The sequence below is a fragment of the Cervus elaphus genome, chromosome 9 (genome assembly GCF_910594005.1).
Source record: "Cervus elaphus chromosome 9, mCerEla1.1, whole genome shotgun sequence".
Lineage (NCBI taxonomy): Eukaryota > Metazoa > Chordata > Mammalia > Artiodactyla > Cervidae > Cervus > Cervus elaphus.
The window spans coordinates 100389246-100404861 of record NC_057823.1 but is presented as its reverse complement, the minus strand read 5'-3'; the positions used below and the strand labels follow the sequence as shown (position 1 = coordinate 100404861).

At 34.9% G+C, this 15616-nt stretch overlaps 1 protein-coding gene across 2 annotated transcripts in view; it reads left to right on the top strand.

The window, feature by feature from the left end:
- SLCO4C1 (solute carrier organic anion transporter family member 4C1) overlaps positions 1-15349 on the top strand; it is a 76840-nt gene extending 61491 nt beyond the window's left edge. For both annotated transcript variants that reach the window (XM_043913697.1, XM_043913696.1), the window contains 5 exons: positions 2764-2917; positions 6572-6762; positions 8365-8429; positions 9778-9915; positions 12153-15349. In XM_043913697.1, coding sequence (XP_043769632.1) covers positions 2764-2917; positions 6572-6762; positions 8365-8429; positions 9778-9915; positions 12153-12313 — 709 coding nt within the window. In that variant the 3' untranslated portion in view covers positions 12314-15349. The remainder of the gene's footprint in view (positions 1-2763; positions 2918-6571; positions 6763-8364; positions 8430-9777; positions 9916-12152) is intronic.
- The last annotated feature ends 267 nt before the right edge of the window (positions 15350-15616 follow it).

Sequence of the window (15616 nt, the reverse complement as noted above, 5' to 3'; positions counted from 1 at the left end):
ACAGTGACTAATTCTTGATAATAAGGAATGCATTCTATATTTCTTTGTTTCTATGGTAGTTTACATGACTGTCTTAAACTCTGACGTTCTTAGTAATCATTTATCAATAATATGGGAATTATAAAAATATTTTAGTTTCAAAGTTACTGTGCAGAGACTATTTCTAGAGTTGCAGGAATGGTTTTTCCGCCACCTCATTTCTACGTACATAGTATAAACTAGATGAGAGCAGAGACTGCAATGCTCGATCGCATGAGTGGAAGCGTGCTTGATGAGGAGATCTAGCAGCAGCTGGTGGAATGGATCTGAAGGAGAGGCTCCAAGCAGGGGACGAATTACTTAAAATTGACTCTTTGCTCACCCTTTCCCTCAAATTCCCCACTGATTATCTTCCTGTTTGCTTTATAGCCTTCTCTTTAATCTGTTTCCTGTATGAACTTCTTGTTTTCCACCTACTCTTTAAGTGTCACCTTTTTGCAGTATAGCAGTTACTATCTTCTAATAGATAAATCACTCATTTATGTCTTTCATCCCCAGTACAAGAAACTTTGCTTCATGTTTGCAGGAAATTTTATTCCACCCTGACTTCCATTCTTTTTCCTTCCTTCCTTTCTCTCTTTCTCTATCTTTATTTCTGTCTCTTTATTTATTTTGGATCTATATCCATCACTTCAAGTCTCGCACATAATTGGAGCTCATTATGTATTCATGAAATACATGAACTCCCAGGACCTCTGTATTCTTCCCACCTTTACACAGTTGATCTTATCATTCTCGTAGCTTCAGTTACATCCATATGCAAATGGATATTAAGATACCTGGCTCCAGACCAAATTTCTTCACCGAATTTGAGACTCTTAATCTCAATAATCTCAATTATAAAACCACACCCATTGTCTTTTCCCCAAAACTAGTTCTTTTCTGCCAAAATGCCAGGTTAGATACTAGGAGTCATTCTTGACTCTTCTGTTCAGTTCCTGTCTCCAGTCAGCTAAACACTGAATATTACTGATTCTACATCCAAAGTATTTCTCAAATCTGTTTTCTTTCATCAGTATTCTATTTCAGTTCTACTACACATTGTCATAACTTATTGCCTGGGATATTGTAATTAGAAACTTTGTATAACTTCTAGGGTTATTTCTTTAAAATGTACTTTTAACAATATTTTTCCATCTAAAATATACTTGATTACCTTTTCTTTTTTTTTTTTAAATTTTTATTTATTTATTTATTTTTTTATAAGTTAAAGCCCTTTGTTTTCAATAAGCCTCATGAGGCACTCGGTAATCTGATCCATGACTATTTTCCAACTAGATTTCCTATTACTCTCTGCCTCAGACGTCATTCATATTTCTCCGTATAGAATGTAGAATGCTATTTCCCATCCGTATGCCTTTTATCAGCTTCTCTGAAGTACCTTTCTCCTTCCCCATTTACCCAGCTAACTGACTCATTGTTTAAGACTCGAGTAGTAGCCCTTCAGCCCTGTTACCTAAACTGTGGCTTGTTTTAAGCATCATTCCTTGGTGCAGGTATCTAAAATGCATCTTGTTGATATCTATAACCACAGTCTATAACCATATTATTGTATGAATTTGGTCCATCTCTTCTCCTGAACTAGGGAATCTTTGAGGATGACAACCACCTTATCAGCTCTGTAGTCCCAGTTCCTGGGATAGCGGCTTGCGCTTGCTCAATATATGTTCGTTGAATGAATAAATAGATAAGGGACTGGAGAAATATCTTTTGTCTATGCATGTGTGCTCAGTCATGTCCAACTCTTAGCCACCCCGCAGATTGTAGCCCACCAGGCTCCTCTGTCCATGGAATTTCCCAGGCAAGAATACTGGAGTGGGTTGCCATTTCCTACTCCAGGGGATCTTCCCGACCCAGGGATCAAACCTGTAGTCTCTTGTGTCTCCTGCATTGCAGATGGATTCTTTATCACTGTGCCACATGGAAGCCCATCTTTGCTAAGGGTAACCCTTTATATTTTAAAAGAGGTTGCCTCCTCTCAAGAGGCAGGATGGAATAACAGTGAGTCTGGGAACCAGGAGTATTAGATGGTTAAGTAAGAAAGAAAGTTAAGTAAATTAATTTCTCTAGGCCTCAGTTTTCCCATTGATAAAGTGAGTGTGGTGAACATTATAATTGTATTCATCCTTCCAGGTTTAACATTTTAACCACACCCTAGGGAAATATCCTGGAGAAGGAAATGGCAACCCATTCCAATATTCTTGCCTGGAAAATCCCATGGACAGAGGAGTGTGGCAGGCTACAGTCTATGGGGTCACGGAGAGTTGAACATGACCGAGCGACTTCATTGTCTTTCACTTTAGGGAAATACGGTAGTGTCTGGAGACAGTTTGGTTGTCATAGCTACGGGGATGCTACTGACATCCAGTGGGGAGAGGTCAGGGATGCTACTGAACGTCTGACAATCCCCAGAACCAGCCCTCCCCAACCCCCACCAAAAAAAAAATTATCTATGAAAAATTAGAAAACCGCTTTATTTGCTTACTCTGCCTATGTTTTTTAAAACATTGACATTCTATTATATAGCTGTTGTTTCTACTGCCTGTCTCTTCCACATGAAGTTAAGCTCTATGTGAAAAGGCAGACATTCTGTTTATTTGTTCACTAATTAAGCATTAGGTGAGTGAATAAATGACTGAATGGCAAGATATAGCAATGCTTCTGATCTGTTCATTAAAAGTTATGACGTAGAAAATTTATTCATCTTTTATTTCTTGTTGACAGGACAGGGGAACTGGGAAACTTGACCGCTCCTTGTAATGCCGATTGTAACTGCCTGCGATCGTATTACTATCCTGTCTGTGGAGGAAATGGAGTCCAGTATTTTTCTCCCTGCTATGCAGGTTGTACACAATCCATCTCCAAAAGACATGCAAAGGTAACTTGTGTTTGCTCCTTTACTACCATACGAGGCAGTGTGTTTATGTATTTCTGGATCCCCTTCTGTATTCCTCTAGGAGAGTTACGCTGCGACTAGTCTCTTCTCCCTGGCCTGCCTCCTCCATTCAGAAGCCAGGCGTAAAGCTTCAGCCAAGTAATAGGAGTCAGTTCTAGAGCTCTGCTGTACGGCGTTGCACCTTCAGTCAGCAGTAATGCCTTGTACACTTAAAATTCCGTCTTGTTCTTGCCTGAAGTTTTAAACAAGGCCCCAAACGTTCCCACTCTTTATGCCGCAGATTCAATTACCATCGTGGCAGTTCCTCGCATATATCTTTAAACATCACTTCTCTAATATTATTTAGCTTTTTACATTGTTTTATTTTTTTCAACTATACTGTATGTCCGTTGAAGTCAGGAAACTTCTCTTACTCTTACTAAGTACATTGTATATAATAAAAACTGAATAAATATTGGTTGCCTTTAACTGCTAAACGATGGACACATTAAAAAATACAAACCACTAACCCATTCTCTAGTGCACAGTTACTCTTAGTACTGGATTAGAGTGCATATTAACTTACCTAAATATGATTTATTTTAAATTCAATTAAATAGTTTTTAAAAAATCCCATAGAATTTTGTTGTACTATATCTACAATCTAAAAACTTTATCTTCACTAAATTTGAAAGCCTTGGGAAAAATAATATTCATATTACTAGTAGTACATAATAGGTTATGTTATATATTAACAGATAATGTGATAACTTTGAAAAGGTCTGAGGGAAATATATAAAAGACTACAACGAATAAGATACATAAGAATTATATGACAAAACAGCACAGTCTTGGTTATTTGAAATATGGATTGGTGATATGGCATTCTTTTTTTTTCCTACATAAAGATAAGTTTAAGATCACAAAATTACTTCATATTTCTCTTAGAACTAACATGGATATCTGTGTGAGTGTGTGGTTATACATATTTATATGTTCATGTATACACACACATAAATATGTCTTGCATATGTATACATATCTAAGGATTTTGTGTGTGATAAATACATTGAACATTTATCTCAGCAGAGATGTAGGATTTCATTTTTCTGCTGGGGGTCACCCAGAATGTGGGAAAGAGTGAACATTTTTTTTTTTCGTATTATCTAGCTTCAGTTCAGTTCAGTTCAGTCACTCAGTCGTGTCCGACTCTTTGCAGCCCCATGAACTGCAGCATGCCAGGCTTCCCTGTCCATCACCAACTCCTGGAGCTTACTAGACTTAAAAGTAGTTTAAATTTTGCTTACTAGATTTAAAAATAGTTGTGTAAGAATATTGAAAATGTCGCAGAAAAAAATGTGATAAATCATAGCAGATTTAATAGACTTGATTGACATGTGCAGTTTTAATCCTTGGAATAAAACTAATTAATTAGATCACTACCATAAAGTTACTATAAAGACTTAGGAAAGACATCAGGAAGATTTTTAAAGCCCCAAAACTGAGGGTTATCATATCTTCAAATCTGTGGACATCTGGGGAGGCTTTAGTTTCAAAACAGGTTGAAAAAATTAGGTATTTGTGTCAGTTATAAGGAATCAAATTCCACAAGTGAGCATGGTACATATCGTAGATTCAGAACTATCTAGAAGGTAAACTATTTCTTTGAGAAGCAGATAAGTAGGTAGCTTTTTCCTGTATATTAAATATCACCAAAAGAATATCAGTAAGTGCTACTGATTAACTTCAGTTAGAAGATTATGACAAGGAATTAAATTGTTGGAAGGGTTTTATCCACATATCAAAATGTATAGACAGAAATAATATCCTGCACAAGGAAACCAAAATAAACGAATAAATAAATAAGTAAATAAGTAAAAAATTCTAGTACCTAGAGCACACCTGAAATGGTATTGGTCATTTTGATGTGGTTAATTCAATATTTGTATTTGTCACCAAATATTATCATTACCATTTTAAACAGTAAATTGTCTTCTAGGGATTGTTTTAGAAAAGCAAGTTAGTTTGACTTCCAAATTTTCTATTTGTCCTGGCTTTTTTATGCCCAGCTAATCCATGTAACAACTCATTTTTTCACTGGATTTTTTAAATGAAATATTTTAGATAGGCAAAAGGCATTGATAATAATGTAATAAAGAATTGTACACGTTTGTTCACAGAAATAGAATATATTTCATACCAGTGGTCTAAATGACAGAAACAGATGTTGACTAGCAGTTAGCTATATTATAGGAACTGTATATTTTTTTTATGTAAGAGAGTTGTAAGATTTCATTAAGATAGAAAATACTGTTTTCAGTTTTTCTTCTTAATATTTCTAAAGGCTCCATTATTTCATTATTTGGTGTATCTGGTTGCTGAGTCCATAAAGTCATTTTAGGAATGTCACTTCCGTATCTGGATTTCCTGAGTCAGTACCAGTGGTTTCTGGCCTTTGGGGCAATAAAAGAACTGACTGACTTTGACTTCTCTAGCTCTGCTGACTTTATTGTGGCCTTAAACATATACGAAGATTTGTAGTGAGGATACAGTTGAGATGTAAAAAGCCTTTGCAAAATGATTATGCCTCACTTTTCATATACCTGAATTATTTTCCTACAAAAGTAATACTTTTGATTTTTAAAACATGTTACTTTCCAACATATCATGCTATTATATGTATATATACATATATATGTGTATACATATATTAAATAGTTAATTTGTTATATATAAAATAGCATTTAGGATAATGTAATAACTTCTGGTTTTTGTTTGTGGTAAATATGTCATCTTTAGAGGGATACAGTTTGTTTTTGGTAAGATAATTCAGAAAATTACAGTAAAAAGTTAAGTTGAAAGCAGTAATTTTTTTCCCAAGCTCTTGTAATGTATTATTTAATTTTACTGTGGCAATGGTTAAAATTATATTAAGTGTTCATTCTTTCAAGCTGGCATAGATAGTGAGATTGTCACAATGCATGCTTAATTAGCAGGAAAACTGAGCAATTGAATAGGTCTATTGAAAGCAGTCTAGAATGTGTGTGTGTGTGTGTGTGTGTGTGTGTGTGTGAGTGAGCAATTGAATAGGTCTATTGAAAGCAGTCTAGAATGTGTGTGTGTGTGTGTGTGTGTGTGTGTGTGTGTGTGTGTGAGTGAGCACTCCATCGTGTCTGACTCTTTGTGACCCCATGGACTGTAGCCCACCAGGCTCCTCTGTCCGTGGGCTTGTCCAGGGAGGGATACTGGAGTGGGTTGCCATTCCCTCTCCAGAGGATCTTCCTGACGCAGGGATTGAATTTGGGTCTCCAGCATTGCAGGCAGATTCTCTACCATCTGAGCCACCAGGGAAGCCCCCTAGATCATCTAATAGTTATATTCTTGTCAGTTTGTCTTATAAGACATGAATCAGTAACAGGTTACAAGTTAAAATCATAGACACTAAAGTCAAATACAGAGCATTCTACTTTGTAAATATGGCCCCTTGTTTTCACTTGCTTAATTTCTTACGGGTTATTACTGTTTCTCATCACTATTTGTTGTGTATGAATTAAGATTGTGTAAGAGTGTTTGCCATGTCTAGAAATCACTTAATTTGAGATGATAAAATGTTTTCAAGATAAGCACTTTCTATATGTTTATGTCTGATATTTCTAGGTATATTATAACTGTTCATGTATTGAAGGGGAAATTGATGTAACACCTACTCCATCAAGTGTTAGTCTTGAAGCTCAAGCTGGAAAGTGTTCAAGTCATTGTAAAAACTTGCCCCCATTCCTTGGCATTTTCTTTGCTGCAATTGTTTTTACCTTCATGGCTGGTACTCCTATAACTGTGTCCATCCTCAGGTATGTGTTAGATTGTGAAATTTGCCATCCCTAAGGCAACATGTTGAATGAAAAAGAAAATGGACTCAGGGATGCATTTGGGGTTTATATTGACTGTTGGTTCCAGTACTAATTCAGCCCTTACTAGATCATTAGTTCTATGGCATTGGAAGAGCTACCTCATTGAACCCGAAATGTTTGAGGCTTTAATGAGATTATGGTTGTGAAAGTGCCTTAACATTACCTACTTGACATCTGTTCAATGCTATTTTCTCTGCTCCTGTAATGAGGCTTCAGTTGTAAGCTGGGGTTATGATCGGTTGTATTTGAGTATGATGGAAATGGGAATACATTCCACATGTCAGAATCAGAATGACGGGCATTCTGCCTTATACAGTAGGTGCTGTTATAGTAAACCTTCCTATAAACAGTAAAAACGCTGCCTGTCACCCGGCTCTTCACAGTATTTCATGGTTTCATTGCCTTTTCATTCTTCGTGTGTGTGTGAGTCATTCAGTTGTGTCCGACTCTTTTTTTTTAATTAATTTACTTTTTTAATTGAAGGGTAGTTGCTTTACAGAGTTTTGTTGTTTTCTGTCGAACATCAACATGAATCAGCCATAGGTGTACATATATCCCCGCCGTCTTGAACCTCCTCTTTGCGACCCCACGGACTGTAGCCCCCCAGGCTCCTCTGTCCATGGGATTTTCCAGGCAAGAATACTGGAGTGGGTTGCCTTTCCCTTCTTCAGGGGATCTTCCCATCCCAGGGATCGAACCCAGGTCTCCTGCATTGGGACATGGATTCTTTATCATCTGAGCTATAAAAATATTTCCTATTATTTTTATTTCCTGTTCGCCATTTTATAAGCTCATCAGCCTTTCTTTTATATTTCCTAACAAACTATATTTTTTCCCTCTTGGTCACTACCTTTTCACATAGTTTTTGACAAATGGAAACTTTAGAGATTTGTCTAAAAGCATTAAGTAGTGTTTTAATATTACACCTATTTTATCTACATCACTTTTTATCTACATATTTGCTTTTTAAAGACTGCTTGATCTCCTTTATCTCCTATCTAACTCTCTTGTGTGAAAACATCATGTCTCATCCATATTTGGGAGTTATTACTGAAAAGATTTATTGTGGAATCAAATTGAATATCAGAAACTGTTTTACACTGACTCTAATTTGTAACTGTAACTCACAGGTGTAATTTCTGTCTCAAAGTTAGTAAGAGAGGAAGAATTATTTGCTTGCAACTTAAGTCGTGTGACTTGCAACTCACAGAATAGTCAAACAGTCAAGAATAAATAGTCTGGTTAATGAATGTCCTTTCTCCTTTTTGTTTGGTGTTATTCCTACATATTCTGTATATTTGTTAAAATTCATTTAACTCTCTTTGGTATTATTTGTACTGTTTTAGTTTGGATAAAATTTTTCTTCTCTTACAGTTCCAGAAAGGTTGAACTGTATATAAGCTGTTATAAATAATTGTTTACTTCCTGCGTATAGTGTTTATTTTAATCTAGAAATGCTGAGCTCATATAAAAATGAATTTTCTCAAAGAGTAAATATACTGTACAACTATTTTTTGTCTCCTATGCATTAAATATCTCCAGGTGTGTTAATCAAAGGCAGCGATCTCTAGCATTGGGAATACAGTGTACGTTGCTTCGATTATTAGGTATGTCGTTTTTCTAAGTGCATTGGTAACTACTGACTATTTTTATTCCTTACTGTTATTGATTTATTTACTTACAATATGTGCCAAGAAAACAAGTAGTTTATTTGCAGTGGACAACTACATAACTGTCATTGAAGAAAACTATCTTCCATTATTCAAGATGTAGTATTTATAGATCACATAAAAAGATATGGACTTTACTTTTTACCTATCTTATTGATTATCTGTTGTTTCCAATTCTGTTGCAAGTATAACCCTAAAGAGTATATTATATTTATTTAAGATATGACATATGATCACCAGCACATTTCTAATAGAGCGCAGTAAAAGATAAATTTTTTGTTTATTCATATAAAACCTACTACCAACATAAATTATGATAAAATCTTATTTATAACCATTGTAATTCCTTTTTTCTCCCTGCATTCAGCTCCATTTGGGACATAATCTTCTTGCATTAGCAGTGAAAAATAATGAGTTTGTATGTTTCAATAAAAACTATACTGTAAATATTGTGTCTAGTTAAAAATTGATGGAAGAAATAACTTAAGCCCCCCAAAATTTAAGATTCCAGATATAGAAAGAATAATAAGACAGAAACATGTCTTACACGTAATTATTTGTGTGTATAATTTTACATATAATATTATACACATAATATTACAATTGTTTATAAAAATGAAAACCAAAAGCAGGGAATGGTAGAGATCCCCTAGACTGATTTTCTCATTTTTTAGATGAATAAATTAAGGACCTGAGAGATTCAGGGATTTGCCCATAGTTATACAGTTAATGGTAAACTCAACATGTTAGTGTGAATGTGTGTGTGCATGTACACTCCCATGCACATACCTGTCAGTGTATGCATGTATATACAGTATATATACGTATACTCACACCCATATTAGTTTACATGCACATGCACACATAATACATATGCTGAAGTTTAGGAGACTTATTCCATGTATCAGATATTTATTTTGATTTTTAAAAAATATAATAGGTAATTTCAAAGACATTTATTAAATTAGAAAAGCAGTGAACAAAAATATTTCCTTAACTAAATATTAATCCAATACAGTAATACTTATTAATGTATTAATCCAATACATTTATAAGATGTTTATTAAAATAAATTTTTGAATTGACTAGAAATATATAATAATTATGTATAATTATTTTAGAATGTTTTATCTGTTTGTTTATATTCCTATCACTTGTACATGAACTGATTGATTTGTAGACAGATCAATACCTATTTCCCATTTATGTAAAAAATATATGTAAAAAGCCCTGTTACTGTAAACTTTAATCTTCACTCATGTATTTCACGTGTGATTTCTTTCAGGCACCATTCCTGGGCCTATTATATTTGGCAGTGCAATAGACAGTACATGTATTCTCTGGGATATTAACGAATGTGGGAATAAAGGAGCTTGCTGGGTTTACAATAACGTCAAGATGGCCTATATGCTAGTGGCCATAAGTAAGTGGTGACTTCTTGATAACTTTACAGTAAATGGATTATGACAAGAGAAAAAATATCTTATTGTTACTTACTTAGGTTTTGACATGTTTGGTCCATGCAGTTGGACTGTCCTTTCGTCCGGAAGCAGAAATCAGTTATCAAAGCATGTTTTAAAAGGCCATACCCAGAGTGTGTGAGGCATAGTCCAAGATAGAAGGGAGTAACATTTTAGCTGTCATTGCATCACATATTATATAATTTTCTTTGAACAATTTTTCTCAAATTGTTTTGGAAAGTATAACAAAAGGCTAAAAGAGAGTTCTGAGAAACTGGAATGACTGTCATCTAAGCACCTGCGCTTTGGAGAGCACATAGAGCCTAGGTCAGGGTGTATTCTTGGCTCCTAGGTACTTTGTAAGAGACCTTTTTATGATGTAACAGGTTAGCCGTGACGTTTAACCCGTTTTGCCTTCAGTAGTCTGTCTTCTGTAGTCTTGGTTAAGCAACCAATGGAAATTAAGATTAAGGAACTAGAGCAATGCATCTAATTTGAAAGAGTATGATAAAATTAGAAAATTTAAAAAACAACCTAAGAAGTTGTGCTCAGTTGCTCAGTCGTGTCTGACTCTTTGCAACCTCGTGGACTGTAGCCCACCAGGCTCTTCTGTCCATGGGGATTCTCAAGGCAAGAATACTGGAGTGGGTTGCCATGCCCTCCTCAAGGGGATTTTCCCAACCCTGGGATTGAACCCAGGTCTCCTGCATTGTAGGCAGATTGTTTACTGTCTGAGCCACCAGGGAAATCCATGAATACTGGAATGGGTAGCCTGTCCATTCTCCAGGGGAACTTCCCGGCCCAGGAATTGAACCAGGGTCTCCTGCATTGCAGGTGGATTCTTTACCAACTGAGCTACCAGGGCAGCCCCTTATTTCTCCTACATGTGTTTAAATTCAGAGTATGCTGTCTGAATTTATAATGACAGAATAATAAATTATCCACTGAAGAAATAAATACATAAATCTAGGAAAACAATGAGATGGTAAATACTGACTAAAATAGGCAAAATTAATCTTCCCGTAACTTTTACCTGTTAAGAAACATTTTTTTATCCAGTGTATTTTTATGTCTAAAAATTTATTTAATTGGTTATGTTTATACTTTTGGACCAAAAATGTAGATAATTTTTCTTTTACCTACTCAGTGATAAATATGAGAATTCCTTCACCAGAAACATATGTACCTTTAAATATTCCAAAAATATTATAATAATAGTACCTATAATTAATCTAAATCTAGAAATGCTTAGCTCAATGAGTATTTCTGTTTCTCAGATACCCAGTTTGAGTCAGATATTAATGATTATTACAAATTAGCTACTGCAAAAACTACAATGTGAGGTCATTTAATATATTTAGTTAGCACTTAGATGTACTATGACCAGAACTAGTTTCTTTAAAGAGAAAGAGTCTCTTTTTAAATTTTAAAACTTTGGTAAGAAAGATGATATTCTTTCAAAGAACTCTCAGAGTTCTTTGAAAATAAATTGAAGCCTGTGACGTGAATCTAAATGTTTCGTATTTTTAGTTGATGCTTAAAGGTAAATTTTTTTTTATTTATTTTTATTAGTTGGAGGCTAATTACAATTTTAAAGTATTGAATATTATATATTCCCAAAGAGACTTTCTCCTAAGAACTCTGAAGCTTTTTTTAATTTTAGAATTACTTTTCATCATGGACATGAAAATTTTGCAACTGATTATTCACGTTTAGTGATATTGTAAGCTGTCAGTGTCTTTCCTTGGTTAAGAATGTACATGCTCTGTATGTTATGTTATGCTGAGTCGCTTCAGTTGTGTCTGACTCTTTGCAACCTCATGGACTGTAGCCCACCAGGTTCCTCTGTCCATGGGATTCTCCAGACAAGAATAGTGGAATGGGGTGCCATGCCCTTCTCCAGAAGAATGTACAATCATAGCCAAAAATAGAATAGTTATTATATATTTTCATTGTTTAGAAAAAATAAGACTCATTCTTTGCCTTGTAGACAATGTTCTGTTGAAAACTATCACCTTTCTTACTAAAGTTTTAAAAATTAAAAACATAAAACTAATTGCCTGTATACTCCTTTTCTTTACACAAAAGTGAAAGTTTCTTTATGTAGTGAGATTCTATTCATGAAGAATCTTCGATGAGGATCAATTTTTGTAATAATTAAAGCCTAAAATCCATGATTAATTTTTGTTTTTCTATTTAGGTGTTATTTGTAAAATTATCACTGTTTCCTTCAATGGACTTGCAGTCTTTTTGTATAAACCTCCACCATCAGTCACAGATGTGGCATTTCAAAATCAGAATGCAGTTGTGACTACGGTTTCATTAGAAAGTGATCTCAGCAGAGCAGGGAATGACGGATGAAACCGCAAAAGAAAAGATTGAAAATCGGCCTGCATTTGTAAGAGTGCATATCACTGCAGCATTAACTATCCAATATGGACAATCATATTTTAGAAATTGGTTTTTTTAATAATTAAATGTGTTTCCTGTGTATGTATGGACTCTTAATTTGTTTTTGTTTTAATATAAGAAACAGACCTGTGCCTTCAAAGCTCATCAAAAGCCTCAAAACACACACACACACATATATAGATGAAATCCCCAGCTAATAAACTACTAGAAAGAAAAAGCCAGTGTTTAGTTAAAACCAAACTGATTTTAAAACCAAAGTGATATTTCTATCCCTCTTACAACTTGTTTTATTTTAATTATCATTGTCAGTAGTTTGGCCTTTTTTAGAAAATTCATGGTGTAAAAATTCAAATATATCTAGTTTAAGTTCTAAGTTTCAAGAACTGTTATTGAAAGAACATGAATTTAAAACCATCTAAATAATATTATTTGTTTTTAAATTTATATGTACTAGTCTGTCCTTGATTTATTATAGACAGTTAGTGAACTCTTAGAATGTTGGTTAATTATCTTTTTTGTGTCCCAGTACATAGTGCATTCAGAAATATTGGCACTCTATACACATATCTCCACTTTAACTCAAGAATTCCAGGAAGTGATTTGTTGATATTGCTGATTTTTAACATTTTTATTATTCTGTGATAGTATTATTCAGTTCCATGTCTTCCAGAGGAAGGTGCCAGCTTCAGTAAAGTGCCAATTAGATAGGAAAAGATTTCTTTTTTTAAAAAAAATGGCTTATGTCCATTTTATTGATTTTCTTTGAAAAGCTTTCTTCATGAACTATGATCAGTGTTTATATACTCAGTAGCTCAACTTTTGTCGTTTGAAAAACGGATCACCTAGTACATTACTTATAGCACATAAGTAGCGCTTTGCTTATCGTAGGCATGTATTATTGTTTGGTTAAAACATTAAACTCTACTTTTAACTGATCCGTTTATTTAAAGATTAAGTATTTCACATATATAGCATTATAATTCCATTTTTTCAGCTCAGACTTTGGCCAACTTTGTGTACTCAGAATTGTGGAGGACATACATCAATAAAAATAACTTCTACCTGGTCAAGAGCTGTACTGATTAAGAAAATTGTTGAAGTTCATACCCATTTGAAATTTCATAAAATAAGGTTACTGGTTTAATAGACTCATTATCAGCTTTTTCCTAGGTTAGCTGTTTACAATCAGTGTTTTATTGAGTAACGAAATGGGTAAAGGCCTGATAGGAGAGCAGGATCAGAAGCACTAGTAATTCACAGAGTTTTGAAGAATTACATTTTGTGGTAATTGGTGGCCAGAGGCGATTCAAGAGTTGAGTAGCTTTACAGATTGAGATGCAGGGAGGAGTGAATTTGAAGTGAGGCAAGCAAGCGCACATGAGTATTAGGGAATTGGAGGAGCCGTGGGTCACCCATCAGAGAGACAGATCTACTTAAACTAGGAACACGTAAGCACCAAAGGCTGAAGCCAGAATGGGTGGTCAAAAACCCAGGTGCTTGAGAAACAGGAAATGCATACCAACCAAAGAGACAGTTCAAGGTAGCCAGGGGAACAAACATGTGATACTCCTAGTTCAGAAGCGGTCTCCCTCCTACCCAGCCAGACACATTTTAGATGCTTATTTTTATTTTGGCTGTGTGGGTCTTCGCTGCTGCTGAGGCTCTCCCCTAGTTGCTGGGGGCAGGGCCCACTCTCCAGCGGCAGTACTCAGGCTTCTCTCTGGGGTGGCTTCTCTTGCAGAGCATGGCCTCCTGCATGCACTTAAATGCTGCAGACCCGGGCTCTAGAGCAGAGGCTCAACAGTTGTGGACGGGCTTCGTTGCTCCGTGGCATGCAGGGTCTTCCCGGACCAGGGATGGAACCCATGTCGCCTGCATTGGGAGGCGGGTTCTTTATGAGTCACCAGGGAAGCCCCACTCAGACACTTTTTAAATGCTTCTTAGAGCCAAGGCTGACGGGAGAGTTTAGGCTTTCTATATCCTGTGTGTGGGGCTTCCACAGTGGCTGAGTGGTAACGAATCTGCCTGCCAATGCAGGAGACATGGATTCGATCCCTGGGTTGAGCAGATCCCCTGGAGAAGGAAATGGCAGCCCACTCCAATATGCTTGCCTGGAAAATCCCATGGACAGAGGAACCTGGTGGGCTTCAGTCTAGGGCGTCGCAAAAGAGTCTGGCATGACTTAGCGACTAAACAACAGCAATCCTATATGTGGAAGCTGGGAGTTGAGTGGAAATATTTTCTAGACGTAAAATAACGGCAAATCTTTAAGAACTCATTTATAGAGTGGAAACAAAAACTATAAAACATATTAGTCTAAAGCCACTTGAGAGAAAAGAAAAAAAATCACGCCACTCAGGAACAGTTGAATAAGTCACTAAATGATTGGCATTCACAATGATTTTTAGTTATCAAGGGTTTCACTGTGTTCAGCATACTCAATTTTAGTAGATGATAAACATTTTTACAAAATTTTAATGAAAGTGATTAAAAATAATTTTGGCACTTAAAAGAAGTCAGACTCATTTATAACGTACATATTTACAAAGAATACCTCCTCTTATGCTAGGGCAATATAGACACTACTATAATTTTTAAACATTGTTTATTCTTATGGAGTTACCTAGATTATATGAATTGGTATTATGCTACTTTTAGAACATAATTTTTTATAATATGTATTTTTCACAATTTATAATGATTTTTAAGTTTGTAATTTGGTGATTTTTTTTGTACATAACTGAATATATGTCTTAAAATTTAACATTTGAATTTTCTTAATTGTAGGAAATACAAATGTAAAACCTTTACATATGGAAGAACTGTACAATTGTTTACCTGTGTAAATTGGAAGAAAATGCAAATAAAATTTTCGCTCTATTTTTTCAATCTTTATTATAAATAATTATGTAAAATTTATATATTTTAAAATATCAATATGTTTGTAGTTGTTTAAGTGTTTAATCTTATTAAAGTCACAGATTTTAAAATATGATTTATTTCTGTTTATATATACACACACATTTGTTGGTTGGGAGAGGGAAAATCTGTCCTTTTGAACTTGAGAATGTAATTTAATGCAGTGATTTCTGCTGTCTCAGTGGATGTATTTAATTCAGTATAAGCCATTCATTATGAAATACATACTAAGATTCTTTCACACAACAGTTTCCATGTAAGGCAGATGAATATATAGGATTGATTTAATAAGGATATGTGTTACAGATGGTTTGTTTTGAAGTATCTGACACC